The sequence below is a fragment of the Cupressus sempervirens genome, chromosome 5 (genome assembly GCF_028749045.1).
Source record: "Cupressus sempervirens isolate cs-2001-9-10 chromosome 5, ASM2874904v1, whole genome shotgun sequence".
NCBI classification, from domain to species: Eukaryota; Viridiplantae; Streptophyta; class Pinopsida; order Cupressales; family Cupressaceae; genus Cupressus; species Cupressus sempervirens.
Window position 1 is genome coordinate 936,627,036 of NC_143122.1, and position 20,353 is coordinate 936,647,388.

Below are 20,353 nucleotides of genomic sequence, written 5' to 3' on the forward strand. Positions count from 1 at the left end.
TGACCTCCTATGCTCTCCAAAATCTCTTAACAACAAAAGAGCCTTGGATTTGATTGGTTATGAGGTGATGAGAAGGGATTGAACCCTGATCCCCTTCCATGTTTTCTTGTTAACTGGAAAACTAGAGGAGACAGAATGCTTAAGAAGTATCTTCAAGTCTCATCCCCATAAAGAGCTCTGATAACCCACTTAGCACACAAGGCAATACCTTTCTTTTGAGTGGAAATAAGGCCAAGGCTACAAGAATCCTTGGGAAAGAAGCAATATTCCCAAGCAACTCTGTAAAAGGGCCATGAAGCTCAAAATTTGAAGCCCAAAAGAAATCTCTAAGAAGCCTCTACAATTTGGAATAAGAGGCTTTGGAAGGAGCCCAGCAGGAGGAATAACACACATGGGTAGTAGCCAAATCCTTGGAGCAAATTTGGAATTTACTAGTCAAAGAGAGAGGCTTGGTAATACAATAATCCCACTTTTTGGAGATTTTTTCAAGCATGATATTGCAGAGGTCCACTGGAAAAATTTGAAAAGAAAAGGAATACTCAAAAAATAGAAGATTTCACCATGTTGGATCCATTTCCATTGGTATTGAGCCAGCTAAGGTGGGGCAAGAAGTAAGGACTATCTATAGCAAAGCATCTTGTGCCACTAGATGGCTAACCTGAAACCCAAACATTGGAGTGCATTGGAGACATTGTCCTTGTCCTCAATGAGAATGGGGAAGGAATCATCAGCAAAGTGTCCATTGACAAGTTGACTAGAGAACTCAGGAAGAGAAATGCTTTGAACATGACCAGAGGAGATGGAGTGGGCTAGAAGGTAACCAAATCCTTCAAAAGCCAAGGTGCACAAAGTAGGAGCTAGAGGACAACCCTGGTGAATGTATCTAAAAATGCCAAAGGCCTTAGATTGCATGCCACTAATGGTGATGCATGCAGAAGCATCACCAAAAACATCTCCACAAACTGAAGAAAGATATGTCCAAATTTTAAAGCTTTTACCATAGCAAGATTGAAGGGCCATTTAATGCAATCATAAGCTTTGGAAAAATCAATTTTGAGAAAGAGAGCTTGTTGGTTAGACCTATAGGCCCATTCCAAGCCTTCCCAGACAACAATGATGTTGTCTAGGATATGGTGAGATTTGATAAAGCATGTCAGCTCTGGACGAACAACCAAGGGTAAGAGATGGCATATTTTAAGTGTCAAGGCTTTGGCTATGATCTTATAGGAGAAATTCAACAAAGTGATAGGCCTCCAATTATAGATATCATCAGGATCGCCAGCTTTAGGTATGAACTTGATATTGCATCCTTGAGGTCACTAATGTTAGATTATAAAGTCCACCAATATAACTGGGGGGGTGAATCAGTTATCCACCTAATATCACAATTATCAACTTTAAACAAAATTAACCATGTGAGTAATATAATTAGAAACCATAACAAGATACTCATACACAATAACACCAGATATGTTAACTAGGTAAACCCTTGATCAAAGGGAAAACCCTGGTGGGATGGTACCCACTAGATGATGTACTAATATAAATATTCCTTGTTAGAGGATGGACCCTATTAGGAGTCTATAACAACATTCAGTACATATCAATCCCTATTAGGAGACTTTGAATCCTTGTTAGGAGTTGTTCCAACCCTATTAGGAGTTGTGGAAGATAGCTAGACCCACTACCCAAATAGCTTCAAGGTTAAGACCAATGAACCCACTATCCAAATGATCTTTGTTTTCCTATAGAAATGAATATTACTTCCTTCCTCTATCCATTCAACCAAACCTCTGCTCCTTCTGATCTTGTAACCAGATCACAAATCTTGCATAAAATAATCTCTTGGATCACTTACTCACATCCATTAAACACGCTACTCCTTTTTGCACTTTGCCGTCAATATTAAACTTGACACACTTTGCAAACAAGGAAAACATCTTTCCTTTATACCATATCTTCAAAATAATTCCTTGAGTCGGCCTTAAGGCTTTCCCAATTAATTATAATAATAATAATTAATTAATTACAATTACAATAGCATTGTCGGCTCACAGTCTATAAAAACTTCACACGTGCGATACTAGGGCTTACACATTCACTGACATCATCATTCAACTATCCTCTATCATTGCTTGACCACACATCTTCTCATTACATATCACATGAAAGATATAAGACAAACACCAATAATTGCTTTCCAAACACTCTGTCTCTAAACTACTCTTTGTAAATCAAGTACAAATTACGTAAGTCTTTGACTTATGTGTTGCGCATTGAACCACATTATGAGGAAACTGTACTAAACATGTCCATGACCATGCATCATCAGAAAAGAAAAATCTTGTCCATACAACTACAATCTCTCTCTACTACTTTTCCAATCTTCACAGACTTACTACTATTTTGACATCAATGACAAACATAGTCATAAATGCAACATGTCAATACTCTCCAATGCTTAGGATACTCCCCTAATGTAGTACCAGTACCATTTAGGCTAGCAATTGATAGTAAGAAATTGCTCATAGAAATCACACAGCTAACCGTAAGGCATTTAGGAGTAATAGTGGTGCATTCCTTCAAATCTTGTTTCCACTCCGATGAGTGATCCTAAGAAATGAAAACCTTTTCTTAATGGTGAACAAAGGCTTGAAGAATGTTAGGAAGGTTAGAGAGAATCTTCTACCCTTCCTTAATTTTTTAATTCCAATTGAAGTATGTTGAGCTCTAAGAGTTTGAAAGAATTCCTTCGAGACTTGGTCACCAATCTCAAGCTAGTAGAGATGGGCTTTGATCTAAGCCCCCCTAGTGGCATAATTGTTAGCAACCTATTTCTAATGATGGAGATGGGAAAGTCAAAATTGTAGGTCTACATCAAATAGATTCAAGGCTAGAGCCTCTGAAGCCACACATAGAGCTTTGGTGGTAGCATCATAAGATCACCTTCAGTATAGAGCAAGTTTCCTACCATAGATCTGAAGAAATCTTGTCATATGGGTGATAGCATTATTCGACCATTGAATCCACCCAAAATGGGTGTGGGGTCAAGGCTCTAAATTTCAATATGTAATCCATACTGGGTTCATGACTCGTAAATGACATGTTGAGAAAAAATTGAGTTTTGGAAGGATGCCTCTAAGTTATTTGCCAGGTGATAGTAAAGAGAATGGGGAAAATATCTAACAAAGTCACATTCGGTAGAGGAATAACAAGAAGTTCCCTTTCTTCATAAAAAGAGAAAAAATATTGTGCAAATATCATTGCACAATCAAGCCTTTTAAAAACCCTATCAAAGCCAACTCTAAAATTAGACCAAGTATGACAATTCCCTCCAGAATGATGGCGATGGGCATTGAGATCAAAGAGGCCTAATTTATTGCACATATAGTACTAGGATTTTCTCTCTCCAACTGTCCAAAAGAATGAAAAAATACCTTATTTATCAGAAGCCATCTCAACCATATTGAAGCCCCCACAAAAAACTCAGGTGGCAGGTGGCAAAAAATTTGTCATCAAACACCACAGCTAGGATGACTCAATAGCATCATTGGGAGCATAAACATTAGCTATTCCAAAAGAATGATATGGAAGGACAACAAAATCCACACATTCATGAGTGTATGGTCAGAACCATAAGAAATAATAGAAGATGATAAAAGAGGTGAAAGGAGAGTAACTACACCATCTCGACCAGCTTCATGTTGGGAAGCAAAAACTGCAATGTCTGGCCAAATAACACAAAAAGCAACATTGAGCAAAAATCTTGAAATCTTAAGTTTCTCATAGACAAAGGATGTCTAGGATACCAAGACGACATCTAATATCTCACACATAATATTTGTGAGGGACTGCTATGAGACCCTGCACATTCCATGAGAGAAAATTCATGAAAATAATTCTTGCATGTCATCATCATCACCAAGAGAGGAGAATGTGTTATGCAAAAACTAATTAGATGTGAAAGTAGGAGAAGAATCACCACCAAAGATGATTTTCCTCTTCTTTGAACTTCCATTTGGGTCTTCTCCATGGCTAGCTAGGCTATGAGAGCATCACAAGGGCTAAGACCTAAGGAGTGCAAACCCACGCAGGTCACGAAGCACTCATAGACGAAGCTATCCCCTAGTGAATAGGGTTTGAAATAGATGGTGAGACCACTGGGGTGATTAATGCAATGCTAGAGGTAACAAGAACAATCTCCAGTAAAGGTTGGGAAGAGGAGGACCCATGTTTCTTAGATGGCAAGGAAGTCTCACCCTTGCACACTATTGTTGTCCACTCATATTTTTTGGTGTTTTTAGCAAGCTTGGCCTAGGTCTCTTTGACAGGAGCCATCTTGTGAGGCATGGCCAGAGGGTAGTTCTTGATTTTGTGTTCATTCGATTGACACCGATAATAGGTGTTCGATAGGTTCAAATAAAGCACCTTCTGAGTGAAGGTGTGCGCTCTAACCTGAATGTGGATAGTTTCTTTGAGATCACAAGAGAGGTCCACTTCAATGCAAACTCGCCTTTTAGGATGTACATTAAAGAACTTCTCTAGCTCCATGCTAACCACTTTTCCAAGGGTTTGAGCAATAGCATGGATAAACTTCCAGCAAGGGACGAGGATACTTGAAAAATTGACCCAGATAGGGACTTTTAGTTTCTTGTCATCTAAGACAAAGAAATCAAAAGACTGCCACTAGAAAACCAGCAGTGGAGACCTAACTGACCAGGGCCCATGATAAAAAACTATGTTGGCCTAAGAAGGATTAGCAAAGTGAAACAAAAAAAACCTCTTGGTAAGGCTTTTAATGGCAACAAACCAAACTCCATGAGGAGTCCAGGTCTTGGCAACCCATTCTTTGAGCATACTTTCAAGAGTAGTATGAACCACAAAGTATCCTATCAAGGTAAGTTTATGTAACCAACTACATGCATCATCAAACTCCTGAATGTTAAGAACAACATCAAGGGAGGGCTTACCTCTTAAAATACTTTTGAAACAAACTTTTACGATCATTTTTTCAGAGGCACCATGAGCATTTGTTGCAACAACTCTAGCACCAGTGTCACCTATTGGGCTAAAGTTGGCTAGAGCCATCATAAAATCCCTTAATGCTCCCACAATTAATGTGGTATGACAAGTGCAAAACCCAAGATGAATTCAAAAGAAGAAGAAGAAAAGTTGTACTACTTGCAAAACCCTAGCATAGCGACTTTGCGTTGTGAGGTCCAAATTCCCACAAATAGAATTTTAGATAAACTATATTTAAAAATATTTTTTAAAATATATAAATAATCAATTATTAAGTTTTGAGCTGGTATAATTTAATACTTTGAGCTTTCATTGGTCATTTGACTAATCAAATTTTTATTTTATTTTTAAAAAAACTAATAATAATGATATTGTTGGAACTATGACAACTATGGTTCCAAAATTATGGATATCCATATCATCATGATGTGATAATTAAAAAAATCAAGTATTATTAGAATGCTAATGAGTTCTAGCCATGTGTGTTAATGTAAGGCATTTTGGAAGGGGTAGCGACCTTGCCAAGAGAATGATTTGGCATTTTTTTAGCTAAATGAGAATATGTGTGCTTTGGATTCTCATAAATTTCTCATTTTGGGACTATCATATTATAAAATTTGTCTCTTTTGATAACATGTCCATTTTATTATATTAAAAGTAGGAAAAAAATTACATTTACAATCAGAATAGTTGTTCAATAAATGAATTACAATGTGATGGGAAAATTGAACAACACTTAAAAACCACAAATAATTATGCCAACAAAATTCTTAGCCTACTTTGAGCAAAATTAACTGTTGAAAGAGATATTACAACATAGAAAAGGCAAGTTACATTGCTTGACCAAATTGCAGCAACTGGAGAAAACTGTGGAGGGAAAATTAATTTGGCCTCAAATTCATTAGGACATTTGGAAATATATTAAAAATTGAAAAGTTTGTCAAGTTACAAAAGAATATAGTTAGAATAGCAATTTGAACCATCCATTGATAGTTCCAAAGAGACCTTGGGAAGATATAAGCATTGCTTTAGTAAGTGAACTAATTTTGGCCTCAAATTTATAAGGACATTTGGAAATTTGTTAAAACTTGTAGAGTTTGTCAAGTTACAAATGGATGTAGTTAGAATAGCATTTTTATCCATCCATTGATAGTTCGAAAGAGCCTTAGGAAGACATAAGCATGGATTTTGTGGTTGGGTTTCCAAAGACACAAAGAGGTAATGATTTTATATTTGTGGTAGTGGATAGATTTTTGTAGATGGTACATTTCATACCTTGTAAGAAAAAAAAAGATGTAGTACATGTAGTAAACTTTTTTTTCAAAGAAGTTCTGAGATTGCATAAATTACCTAGAAGTATAGTTTTGGATAGAGACACCAAATTTGTTGGTTATTTCTAGAGGACACTTTGGAAAAAGGTGAAGAAAAATTTGAGAGTTAGTTCTACTTTTCATTTGAGGATTGGTGGACAATTAGAGATTGTAAACAAGATTTTAAGAAGTTGGCTAAGATGCTTAGCTAGAAGTAAAACCAGAAATTGGGGTCTAGTTCTTGTACAAGCAGAATTTCCTTATAACAATTCAGTGAACATGAGTACATGAAGAACACCTATTGATATTGAAGGATTTGAGCAATACAAATCCACAAAACCCGAAGAACACCACATGCAATACCTTGTCAGGAAGAACAAAAGACAAAGAAGAGGGACTAGTTTAGCTCTGAGAATATGGGGAAATTATATTATCAGACTGAAAGAATTAATGAAATTTACAATTGATCAATCCTTAAAGAAGGAGATTGTAAAACCTAAAAGGGAAAGCCTAAGAGGTAAATGAAATTTAATAATTAATATTTAATTATTAAATGGAAATGCAAGTGCATAAAGGGAAATCTTAAGAAGGGAGTAAAGGTAATTTAATAAATTAAATTAAATTAACCTTTTACTCTAGCACCCCCACCCTTAAGATGAGAAACAATGCAGTGACATACAATGCATGAAAAAGCAAGGAAACTACAATGTTGAAAGCAAACTTGGGTCCCAGTAACAAGGCTTGATGAGGTACCCAATCACAATACAATCTCTACGAAACAAAGAAATAGGTAAAACCATGTAGGAGAAACCCTACTCCAAAAAGAGATAGAAGAAGCTAAAAAGAAAGAAAAGAAGGAAGGACTCATCACTGAGACCCCCCAATGACAACTTTCTTCACCCCAAGCATAGAACACAGTTGAAAATACCACAAGGATGCAAAAGTTTTAGTGAAGATGTATGCAACTTTCTCAACAGTGGGAATGTACTCCAAGCTAAGAGAGTCATCCTGAATCAAATGCCTGATGAAGTGCATGTGAAGCTCAATGTGCTTGGTCCTCTTATGCTCAATAAGGTTGTGGGAAATGTGTATAGCACTCTAATTGTCACACCAAAGAAAGGTGGAACTATCAGAGGAAATCCAAACTCTATCATCAATTGTTGAAGCCATAAAACCTCCTGACTAGTTAGCACAACTACCCTGTACTCTACCTCTATAGATGATAATGTGTGATCATGTTGCTTCTTGCAAGACCATGTGATAGGACTAGAACCAAGACAAAAAATATATCTAGAAGTATACTTGCGATCATCAATATCACCAGCCCAATCTAAGTCTATATAACCAACAATGTGAGGATCCCCTGATGTGTAGTGAATGCCATAACATGTAGTACCCTAGATGTACCTCAAGATATGTTTGGAAGCTTGCCAATGACTCTCATGTGGATCATGTGAGAACCTAGAGACAAGTTCAACCTCAAGACATGTGTGTGTTAGGTACAAGAAACTACCCACAAGTTGTTTTTATAAAGTGGAATCCACTATAGGAGTAGTGCAAGTGGTAGATAAAACAACACACGACTAAAAAGGTGTGGGAGAAGGCTTGCAATCAAGCAAGTTGAATTTGAGAAGCATATCAAGAGCACAATTCTATTGGAGTATCGCTATCCCATCCGAAGAGTGAACAACCTGTAGGCCCAAAAAATAATGCAGAAGTCCAAGGTCTATCATCTGAAACTACTCTTTCAAAGCTCATTGAAGACTCTAAATTATGGAGGATGAGCTACCTATAATGTTGAGATCATCTACATAAAGCACAAGTATCAATAAGTCAGCCCCATGAAGTTAAATGTATACGATAGGATTGGAGCTTGTTTGAGACCGTATAAAGATCTTTGAAGCCTACACACCAAAGAAGAGTCTTGCACAAAACCATGAGGCTTCTCCATATAGATCTCCTCATGTAGGTTTCCATGCAAAAAGACACTCTTCATGTCCATTTGAAAAATTGTCCATCCTTGTGAAGCTGTAGGAGAGAGTATAAGGTGAATAGAATTCATCTTGGCAACATGAGCGAAAGTCTCAGAGTAGTCAATACCCTCAATCTGTGAAAATCTCTTTGCAACAAGACGTGTGTTGTACCTATCAATAGAACCATATGTAGTATACTTGGTACGGTACACCCACTGGCACCAAACCAACTTTCTTCCTTTCGAAAGAGGAAAAAGATCCCATGTGTGGTTCTTCATCAAAGAAGAGTACTCCTCATCCATAGCCCTATTCCACTCTAAGTGTCTTGTTACCTAAGAAAAACTCTATGGATCATCTGAAATGGCATGACTCAAAAGTCCAATAGCAGAAGTTTAAGCACGAGTGTGATGAGAATTTGAAGGATCACCTACCATAGGTCATGCTACATCAACAGTATCATGAGCCCACTTGGGAACTCACTAAACAATTGGTGGAGGTGGTGAAGGGGGATCAACATCAAGATCTTCTTCAGAGGATGCATAATCTTGTGGAGGAGTAGAGCAAGTACTAGGTAGTGAGGGAGAAGTTGGTGATGGAGGCTCCATTTGAGGATAACACTCATCAAACTAGACATCTCTAGAATCAAGATCAAACAAATTATATGCCTTCACATCCTCACAGTAGCCACAATGATGAGTGGTTGGCTCTTCTTGTCCATGGCTTTTCGTTGAGCATCTGGAATAAATGCCCAAGCCTCACTACCAAAAATGCATAAGGTAGAAACATCGAGCTTGACATGAGTCCAAGCCTCCTCATGAGTCAAGTGTCGTAATGCCTAGTGCGGCATCTAATTCTGAATATAGTTGGCACGATTGATAGCCTCAACCCAAAATGAAGAACTCATAGCTTGAGACTATATCATACAATTGGACATCTCCCATAATGTCTTATTCTTTCTCTCAGCAACTCCATTTTGTTGAGGGGTATGGGGAACTATGAACTAATGTTGTAAACTATGCTCAATGAAAAAATCTTTGAAAAACTGATTCACATATTCCCTACCATTGTCAGTGTGCATACGCCTCACAAAAAGACCAGCCTACTCCACAAATATCTTAAAGATTTGAAATGAATCAAAGACATCAGACTTGTGCTTCAAAGCATACACCCAAGTGTGTCTAGAGAAGCCATTTATGAAGATAAGCACATATCTAGCACCTGAAAAGGATGGAGTGAGGAATTGCATAAGATCAATGTGTATCAACTCCAATGGTGCCTTAGCACGTGTGGATCTACCTGCCAGAAATGGATCTTTGTAATGTTTTCCAAGTGCACAACCTTGATAAATATCATTAGTACAAGATATCTAAGGTAGCCCAATCACTCCTATTTATTCATCTACTGTAGATATCTATAGTTGACATGGCCGAACGCTCATGCCAAAGCTTGTTCATTGTGTCTATATGAGCAATAAGAGAAACACCTATAGAATTGGAGCTCTCAAAGCTATCAAACTAAAATAAGTGAGGTTGAAGATCAACACTCCCAGTAGCACCAACCAAGTCAGGATCATGGAGGTCTCAAATAATCAAATCATGTGGTGAGAACTCAATTGTCTTATTAGAGCCAAAATGACAAATCTAAGGAAAGACAGGAGGTTTGTAGAAATGGCCAGAACCAAGAGAACATCCTATAGTGAAGCACCCTCTAAAGAGATAGTTCCTGAACCTAAAATTCAAAGTTGTGTGGAGTCACCAACTGTAATCTATGTGGTAATACTCTAAGAAAGTGAGGCAACCAAATCAGGTGAGTGTGTCATATGGTGGGAAGCACCTAAATCAAGAATCCAAGAACCTATAGAAGAGAATGCTCGTGTAGAAAGAGCATGTCCTTTCCTTGAAGGAGGAGGTGGTGGCTTTGGAGAAGCAATATGTTGATGCATGGCCTCCCTTAAAGCCTCAAGACATTTCCAACACCTAGAAATTTGATGTCCTCGTCAAAAAAACTACACTGAAAAACCTATAAACTTCTTAGTCTTGGATGAAGACTCACCAGACTTGAAGATTTACCCTTCAAAGTGGATTTTCAAGCATCTGATTTAGGAATAGGCTTGGAGGAACTCTCACTCCTTGTTGAATCTTTCTTGGGCTTCAACTTCCTTGTAGATGTTTGAGCAACCAATGTCTGTGTCTTTGAACCTGTGATAGTATTCAAGTGTGTAAGCTTGGACTGCTCTCTAGTCAATCGATCACAAAAAACCTCAAAAGTGAGCATGGTAAATCTAGAACCCAAAGCATCCATAGTGGAATGGAAGGTAGAAGAGAAAATCTGAAAGTTTCCTTGAAGCTTTGACAAAATCATATAGATGCACTCCTTGTTTGTCTTCTCTTTCTCGCACCCTTGCTACAAAGTTCTCTGCTGTTTGAACCTCGTGATAAAGCCCTCAATAGAGGGAAAAGAATTTGGTAATAAGTAAAGTAAGCTTTGCCTCAATCTGAAGTGCTCTGAACTCATTGATGGTACCAAACAAGTCCTTGAACTTGTCCCACATTTCTTGAAGAGTGGAACACTCATCAAGATGAAACTGTAAGTTGTCTGAAACACTCAAAGAAATCATACCCATGGCTTTGTCCATCTTATTCTTGTGCTGCAAAGTCTGATATTGACTCTGAAAAACTTGTTGCATGGTATCTAAACAAGACCACAAACCCTTTGAATGGAGAAGTCATTGCATAGTAGTTTTCCATATGTGATAGTTATGTGGGTTTAGAAAAACTAGACAAGAAGAGGTCTTGACCATTATTTTAAGAAATTATTTTGAAGTATTCTGATATACTATTATTATAATAGAAAATAATCGAAAAAACACCCCCCACAATGCAAAAAATTGAACCCTAGCTTCTACAAGGAATGTGTATACAAGAAAAGAGAAAAAAGGCTTCAATTGAGTATAAAAAATACTTGGTCAAAAATATTGGTGAAATGGCAGAAAATCTAGAAGTACTTGAGAAGAGCTTTCTGACACTTTTTTTGAATCGAAAAATGGAGCTAAAACAAGAAAGTTTTTCCCCCCAGAAGATTGAAAGCAACATCTTATTTTAAGCAAAAAAATAGGTACCAAACTAAAAAAAAACTCAAAAAATACCTTCACCATCATGTCCGTCTCAGAATTAGCTTTTTGGCAATATTTTGTTTTTCAAAAAATGCCTCTGTAAGCTCAAGTTAGAGCCAAAAAATAGACAAAGCCTCTAGAAAGCAAAGAAAAAATTGAAGGGACTTAAATTTTTGCCCCTGGCCCCCCACGTGACAGCAGGCTAGGTGGTAGTGGGTTGGTGGTTGCGCGTGGGTGGAGGCAAGGTGGTGGCACTAGTGGAGGAGGTGATTTTGCAGCGCAACACAAGCAGAGGCTGAGATGCAGTGGTGGAGGAGTGGCATGGTCTCTCTAACTGTAGGCAGTGTTCAATAAACCACAAGCAGCCACCATCGTAGTTAGGTAAACTGTTGTGGTGGTATTCTAATCGCAGCACAGTTTTAATAACTGCAACAGTGAATTGACTACTTTTTTTACTTATTTATTTTTTTTAAATTTGCACACACACCTTGGATTGCGTGCCAGTGGTTGTACAACCTTGGTATGCAAAAAAAAATTGCCTTGAATTTTCCCAATGTCCAAAATCAACAAATTTTATATGAAATTAAGGGTTTTGACATCTTCTAAAGCCAATATGTGAGGTCTGTTTGGCCTCGAAGTGCTCCTAAATTTAGAAACCACCCTATTTTCATAAAAAAAAACCCTGAAAAAAGCCAGATCTATTCGATCAAACCCTCATTCCTCTTTTTCTCCAAATAAGAACAAGCTCTAATACCATGAAGGATTTGAGAAATACAAATCCACAAAACCTGAAGAACACCTGCATGCAAGAACATGTCATAGTGAAGAAAAGACAAAGAAGAGACAAGGGTTTGGTTCTGAGAATATGAAAAATTATATTATCAAACTGGAAAAATTAATGAAATTTACAATTGATCAATCCTTATAGAAGGAGATCATAAAATTTAAAAGGGAAACCCTAAGAGGTAAATGGCATTTAATAATTAGTATGTAATTATTAAATGCAAATGCAAGTGCGTAAAGAGAAATCTTAAGAAGGAAGTAAAGGTAATTTAATAAATTAAATTAAATTAACCCTTTACTCTAACAGATATTTTTACCAGAATGAGTCGTAAAGATATATCATAATTGAGAGACATATAATATGAAAAAAAGAGGAGTGCAAGAGCATAAGAATTTGTAGATAACATGAAGCCATTACATGATCAAGCAAAACAACATTTGAAAAAAATGAATAGAAACTATTAAGGAAAAGGCTGAATAAGAAAATGAGGCAGAAAGAATTCGAAGAAGGTGATGAAGTGATGGTTCATATGAGGAAGGAAAGATACCCACCAAGCACATACAATATGTTGAAAATGAGGAATTTCATACCTTGTAGGATCTTGAGGAAATTTGATTAAGAGAATGCTTATGTGGAGTTGCCATATGTATTAAGTATTTCACTGATATTTCATGAAGCAAAGTAGAGTGAAGATAGTGTTCCAGACAAAAAGAAGAAAATGTCACGGAGGACAAAACCGAACCGGATTGAGGAGACTTTGGATAGGAGATTTGGATACAACATCTAGCACCAATAATACAAAGAATATCTTGTCAAATGGAAAGGTGGACATGTACATGATTCTTCTTGGATTTTTCAGGAAGAGGTAGACTGACTTGTTTTTCCTTTAGCCCCAACAAATTGAGAGATTCACTTTTCAATCAACCCCAGATGTCTCCTAGGTTCTTGACAATCTTCTTGTTATGGAGCTAGATTTTTCTTATGGACATATTCTTGAATTTTATTCTGGAGTTTCTGCTAGTTTGGCTTTCGTTTTGGCAAGTTATCACTTCTGGAGTCATCAATTCTTCTAGAGCAACTTGAATTGTAAGTATTAGTTGGATTCACTGAATGCCTCAAAGAAATTCCATGAATTGTGGACCTTACTGACACAACATTTTATGTTTCTTAGGCACTTGGATGAGGAAGTGTCTATCCAGCCGATCAAATGACTGTGATTTGATATTTATACATTATTATTATTAAAATTAAAATAGAACTGTTTTATAATTTTTAATTAATAAATAAATTATAATAATTAGCCATGGGGTCGGCTACTTAGCCATTTCACTTGGATGACTTTCTCCTCTACGTCTGCATGTTATGTTATGCGTTTAGTGAAGGATTTCTCATGTCGAAGCCAATATGGTTTTTGTTTCAAGTTTTACCATTTGAGTCAACCTGAATCTTTTGGACTTTCAAAGGGTATTTTACTCAACGTAATAATCATTCTAGGTAGCTCTCGGTAGTTCACCTTAAGAAGTTTAGCATCTAGGATGAATCTGGATTTTCGTATGTAATCGGGCATGTGTGCCATCAAAAGTAAATAGGCCTGTCACTGGGCAAATATGATGTAAATTCTTAATGTTGAGATAATGCAAAGGCTTCAATGGGCTTGTTTTGGGCTCATTATTAAGTTGATGATCTCTAGTTGTTGTTTTTGTTGTGTTGAATATTGATGCATGGTTCAGTTTGTTCTTTCGGGAACCCCCCAGCTGTGACTATCAGGTATCTTAGTCTTTTAAAGTTTGTTTGTATTTGATTAGTCCCTACAAATGAAATTGATATCATTATAGTGTAACGGTTAAATTGTGGTGTTGTAGTTCTTCAAATGAAGTTTCAAGCCCTACTTGGGTGTTATTGTTGATCGTCTACAGGGACAAAGTCTCCTAATTGTGACCTCATTAAATGAAGCTGTATTTCTATGCGTGGAGTAGAATGAGTTGGACACTAGGCTATCTCGCAAAACCTTGAATTTGGGGTTTGAGATGCTTGTCGCTCATACAATGTAGATAATAAAATTTAATCATCAGAGAGCATTGGGGTTAGATATATGATGCTTATTTCAGTTCTTTTTCCTTATAATTTTGGATGTCCGTTCCTCTAATAAAGTGGTGAGAATCTAATATGAACACATTTTATTTACCCTTTACAAAGATTTATTTGCAAGAAAAATAAAAAGAGAAATAAATAAGACACAAAGCCCTAAAGTGGACCACAAGTATCAACCTTCAAGGAGCTGACAACAGACACAAAAATAAACAACTGATGAACATGATAATCATTGTCAAACAACTACCACCACCATACAACAAAAAGTCAATTTTTGCAAACCAAAAGCCAAATAGGCATAGAAAAAAGAAGGTTTTGAATGGCGTCTGGAACCCTATACAAATAGCTAAAGGAGAACATGACAAAAGCTAAATAACAAGAAGAAAAGAACCAAAGAGATGGACAATATACCATCCTTGGTGCCCTCTAACCTCGATGGGCACCCTTGACTAGGGAATGAGATGCATGGTTATGCTTAGGAAGGTATGTCTTTCCTCTTTTGCACGACCTTCCAAGAAATGTCATCCTTAAAAGGTATAGAGCAAGAGGAGGAAAAGGTAAAAGTTGTCAAGCACTTGGAAGATATGAAAAGCAAAGTAGTAGCCATAGTCAAATCTTCATGTCTATTGGCCACAATAGACTCTCTAGGAAAAGTCAAAAATCACCCACTACTTAATAAGACCATAAGACATCACAGAAGTAGCAACAACTTTTGGAACCAATTCCTTATCCCTAGATTCATCCTCAAAATTATTAAAATTCTCTCATAGAAAGATGCTCATGAAGAGCATTTTTTCACTATGTCCCATCATTGTAGCAAAATTTCTGAAAATTTGCAGCCAAGTGACCAATAGAAAACATCTCTAGCAGCGAATAGGAAGACAATTGTAATCAAGAGTCTAAGACAATGGTCTCACCCCAATTAGGGAAGGCTAATTAATAAAGTACCCAATATTAAATGTGGGATAAATAGTTTTGCAATCTCATGGTCATTGCTTTTATATTTTCTCCATTAAAGCAACCAAAATGATAGTTGTTTTAAGATTGAATTTTTAGCCATTTTGACTAACGGGTTGATAGCATCTCTTGTTTAGCATTTGTGAGCGTTTGAAGCATGGCATGAGATGTGTGGTTAAATACTTTTTCACATAGTTTGCTTGTAGAGAGCTTGTGTTTTAGAAGTGTTTGTGGAGGACTGTAAAGTTGTATTGTAATGCTGCATTGCTGAATAATATATGGAATATGGATACTTTTGGAGGTTGGGTTTTCCCAAGATATATTTTGTATCATCTTTGTTGGATATGTTATCTATTATTTAGTATATGAATTTTGAATACTTGTTTGTACAGGTTTCTCTAATAGATTATGTGGAATTGTTGTTATGTAATTGCAAATTTCCTTTCAAGAAATCCTATCTTGTGATAATAAAACAAATCTGAATTCCTTTTTCACCTAAAAATCCTTATAAATGACCACCCAAACACAAAGAAATAGTGGCCTCTGTTTTCAGACAATCGCTTCAATATTAGCCTATGAGAAGGGGCTAAACAATATATGAATGCCGCTATCCTGCAGACAAAATGTACTTAAAAATGCAGGAAATACAATAGATTTTTACAAAAATTTCAGCATATGATCTGCATCCCTATAATCCGCATCCCGTATACTGTAAATCCACAAAAACTCTGAAGAAAAAACAGTATGTTTTTGACATTTTTAGTTTTTGCTGGAAAAAAAATCTCTTTTAGCATATTCTGTATGAAGATTAGCCAGCACCAAGATATAGGAGGTGTTCTTCTTCAATTATTTTAACAACATTACAATACAATTTATTGTTGCAAACGATGTATACCACTCAAGGAAAGCGAGAGTTATTAGCATGGGAAGTCGGTTGAGAGACTTTCATTGAACTTATGCATAGAGCTTCAAGTAGGAATCCACGCTAGTATACTTGACATCGTGATACAGTTGAGAAGCTTCTTTTTCATCAGCCCCTATCTCAAAATTAGTTGTACAGCCTTCATAGAATATCTCATAGGCATGTGAAATTATTGTCTGTATTTCAAGAGGTTTACCTGCAATTTAAAAAAAAACCAATAAGTAAAAATTCATACAACAATACAAACAGCAAAATAATAAAAACCAGCCACACAGATATATACAAACCTTCCATAGTCTTCAGCCAATCCTCTCCTGATATTTGAGCTTTCTCCAAAGGATGACCTATAATATTTTCCCATATTTCTACAACCTCCGCCTGTGACAGAATATTTGCAGGTGGTCTAATATGGACTTTTCTGTTCTCAGTTCGAGTGTCAGCTATTGCTCTGATTGTATAGGTTGCGATGTCATCCTCGTCCACCCATATTACTGCAGTTTGTGATTTTCCAAATATCAGCTGCTTCACATAATCTAATATGATGACTTAAACAATGAAGTACTTCACATAATGGCCAAACAATAATGGGCTATAATATAATTTAGGAATGTTATAGCTTCACAAATACCTTTTGTTTTCCCATCTCCATATAAGTTCACTCTTTCTTTTGAAGGAAAAAAACCTTGTCCAAACTGTCCCATGCCTCCTAAAAATATTCCTGCAAAGCAGTTGGCCAAAATGTAGGTGTAGGGAACTTTGGCTGCCTCTATAGCACGCCTAACTTTTCTCTTATCAATCATAACAGGATTTTCTGGCTCCATAGAATTCACCAATCTATCTGGATCCACACCAAATTCTGAAGGGAGGAAACGCTGCACCCAAAATTCAATAGCATAAATCTTATTAGATTGTAATGAGCAGGCAGCATTAATTATTATATATATTGCATGTATAATGTGTAGAACTAAATTAGTTCAAGTTGAGAAAACAATGTAACGTTAGTTGCCCATCCTGCAAACAACCCACAAGGTTATCACCATCTAATGGCAAAACCCCATGGTCGCTGTCAGGACAGTTTTCTTGTTTCATTTAGCTTTCTTAAATTATTTTTATTGGTATGACTATGGATGCACGTTTCAACTCATTCTCCAGAGCCTTTTTCCAAAAGTCCTTTCAGCAATTAGTTGTCACTGGAGTACTAGTAAATGTATTGTAGACAGTAATGATAGAGGCTTCTTAACATGGTGATGAAAGGTTCATTGGTAAGATGAAGTGCTCAAAGAGAGAAAGAAATTGAAAGGACATGTCCAGATAGAATATTTTACAAAACATTAGCTGGATGTTATAATGATCACGTTGAAACATTAGCTTGGCATCTGGAAAAGATGCAAAATATAATAGATGGCGGGGTGTCAGAGTGGCAACCTAAGATTTAAGAGTCCAGAACAGATTTAGATATCAGTCAAGAAGGAGTCAAAACTTCAGCAGAAATCTTCCCTCAATTACCATAAGACATCTAGAAAATATTATGAATAGAAAGCAGGTCCATATGAAACGATTGATTGGGCATTATTAATAACAATGGAAGCCTTCATATGGTATCTAACAAACATTGACAAGAGAAACAGGACCTATAGCGACAAAAATAATTGGGCATTGTGAATAATATCAATGATAGTTACGCTGAAGGTAAAATTTCAACTTGGAAGAGATGCCCATTGGGATAAGAGCTAAATAACTCATGAATCATAATGTAGAGGTAACACCATTCAGCTTTAACCATTGCCAGGGGTGGGCTGATTCGTCCTGCTATTGGGTATGATCTCTAGGTGTTTGGGATAGCCTGTGTGCTGTCTGCGCTGGAAATTTTTCCAACGGATTAGTTGTAATTTGTTCTTCATAAGCCTAAGCCTAACCTATGGTTTGAAGGAAATTTTCCCTAGGGCTTGATCCTTGATCCTTCCTCGTCTGCCCAAAAGTTTCATTAGATAAAGACATGGATGCTCTGCATCCTTCATACATATATTACAGCTATGATTCAGCATCCAACAAATATGAAACGGTGAAACTATCCTGATTGAGTATAATCGAGAAAACTTGGGAGGATTTGGCAATCGAAGACAAGCCTATGCCCTATAGACAAAATTAATTTTAATTTTTTAAGAACACCCATAATTTGGACTGGTGGGCTGCTAGAAATCAACCAGATTACAAAAAATTGCCTTTCAAGTATCAGACATGCTTTATTTTTATTTTATATATATATATATAAGGCCATCAAATGTAGGCCCTGATCAACCCAAATTTCCCTTGGAAAAGAAAAGCAAAGGATGTACTGAAAGGTCATGTGTCTCAGGAAACAAATGAGTCCATTTTACCCAAGCAAAAATTAATTTGAGGAAACCTCATCACAGAAACCCTACAGCATACAAAATTGATCTAAAGAGTTTTCTAATTCATCTTAAGACCTCTTGATCTGCAATTTGTGTATGCATTCCAAATTGTTATGTGCCAGTTCATTTATCTTGCACTCTGTGTCTTATATACCATATGGTGTTGATGAACTAGGAATCATCCTTATTTTGAAGTAGATGACAAACTAGACAAAAATATACAAGAAACTGAAATATCATGAGAATGTATGAAGCAACTACAAACAGCTACAAAAAAACAAGACGTACCTTGATATTGCCTGCCTCTTTGATGGCCTCCAACAATTTCAGCTGTTGAAGTATGTCATTTCTAACAACAGTTCCTGCCAGAGCTGATATGACAATATCCACTTGCTTGAGAGCAGCCACCAAGCTCTCATGATCATCCAATGACCCCTGCCAAATACCCCCCATTATTTAGTACTAATCAGCACAATTTCAGTGCATAATTTAAGATTTCAGCTGTGAAAAGTTTAACAAATAGATGAAAGGGCATACCTGGAGAAGGTGAGCCCCAGCTTTCTTGAAAGAAATGAGGAGATCCGCTTTAGGAAGATCGTGAGCTGCTTGAGGACGGAAGAGCACGTAAGTGGGATGATTGCGAGCCAAGCTTGCCCTTACAAATCTTTGGCCTAGCCGTCCTGTACCCCCTATTATCAAAACCCTGCTTCTCGAATTCTCTTTTTCTGCCATCTTTGGATCTTCCTTTAAACCCACGGAGCTCGATCCAGGGGCAACCGGTGATGATCTTTTATTTCATCCTGGAGGAATCATATTGGGTTGGTGGAGGGGCGGCGTTTTACATCATTGTCCCGAAAACATATTTTTCAAGTACTTCTGACGCTGTCCACCAGAACGAAAATGTTGAAAAAAATGTCACACAACAACAACAATTATAATTCAGTCCATTCCTTTGATGAGACATAGCATTTTGATTTTTCTCACTCAAAGAGCTAATTATTGAAACAATTAATTAATGTAAAGTAAGCATGCTTAGTTTTTAATCTAATGAGAAATGATTTTCATGGAATTCAAATAAGGATTTATTTTTCAAAAAAATTATATCAAATGATGTCCTCAAAATTTATTTATGTTTTCTCTCAAGTTTGAGGTCACATCTACAGATTAGATAACTACATGTGCAGTTAAGGCCTTTGGAAATGAATCTAGAATCCTAATTACTATAAAAAATTCACCTTAGTCAAATATATCTATGTATATGAAAATGGTGTTTAGAAAAACTATTGGAAAGTTTAATAGACAATGATTTATTAGTATTTATTGTTAGGCTATGTATTATATTTGATCTTTTAACTAGTGATTAAAATTATATTTATATAGTATAAATGAAATATTTTTAACTTTATAAAGATTAAGATGTATTAACTTCTAGTTTTAATTGTGTTTTATGTTTGTACATCAATATTTTGAATCACACTCAGTGATCCATCGTCAAGATCATTTTTTTCTCCTCTAACTTCTCATCCAAATCATGAATCATTGAGTGTGTTTCATTGATGCAAACATATGGCACACAATCAAAACCAAAAGGTGCGTCTTAATTGTATGAACAATTGTGGAAATCTCTTCATGTTTATAAAAAATATTTTTTGTTCATATGATAGACTAAATAGGTTTGAATTTTATACACAAAATTCTTTAAACTTCTATTCTCAATAAGGACAATGGACTCTATTTTTACACTCACAAACCATATTATGAGATTCTCGATTTTGCCTATACAAGACAC

The 20,353-nt window shown here is 36.4% G+C and overlaps 1 protein-coding gene across 1 annotated transcript; it reads right to left on the reverse strand.

Moving 5' to 3' along the window:
* Positions 1-15,795: 15,795 nt before the first annotated feature.
* On the reverse strand, positions 15,796-19,500 carry LOC149559027 (bifunctional pinoresinol-lariciresinol reductase 2-like). Its single transcript, XM_089832986.1, has 5 exons — positions 19,102-19,500; positions 18,853-18,999; positions 16,800-17,043; positions 16,459-16,662; positions 15,796-16,367 (listed from the first exon to the last, which is right to left on the reverse strand). Exons 1-5 carry the CDS (start codon positions 19,294-19,296, stop codon positions 16,204-16,206), a joined length of 954 nt encoding a protein of 317 aa, XP_089689112.1. The 5' UTR covers positions 19,297-19,500; the 3' UTR covers positions 15,796-16,203.
* Positions 19,501-20,353: the final 853 nt, after the last annotated feature.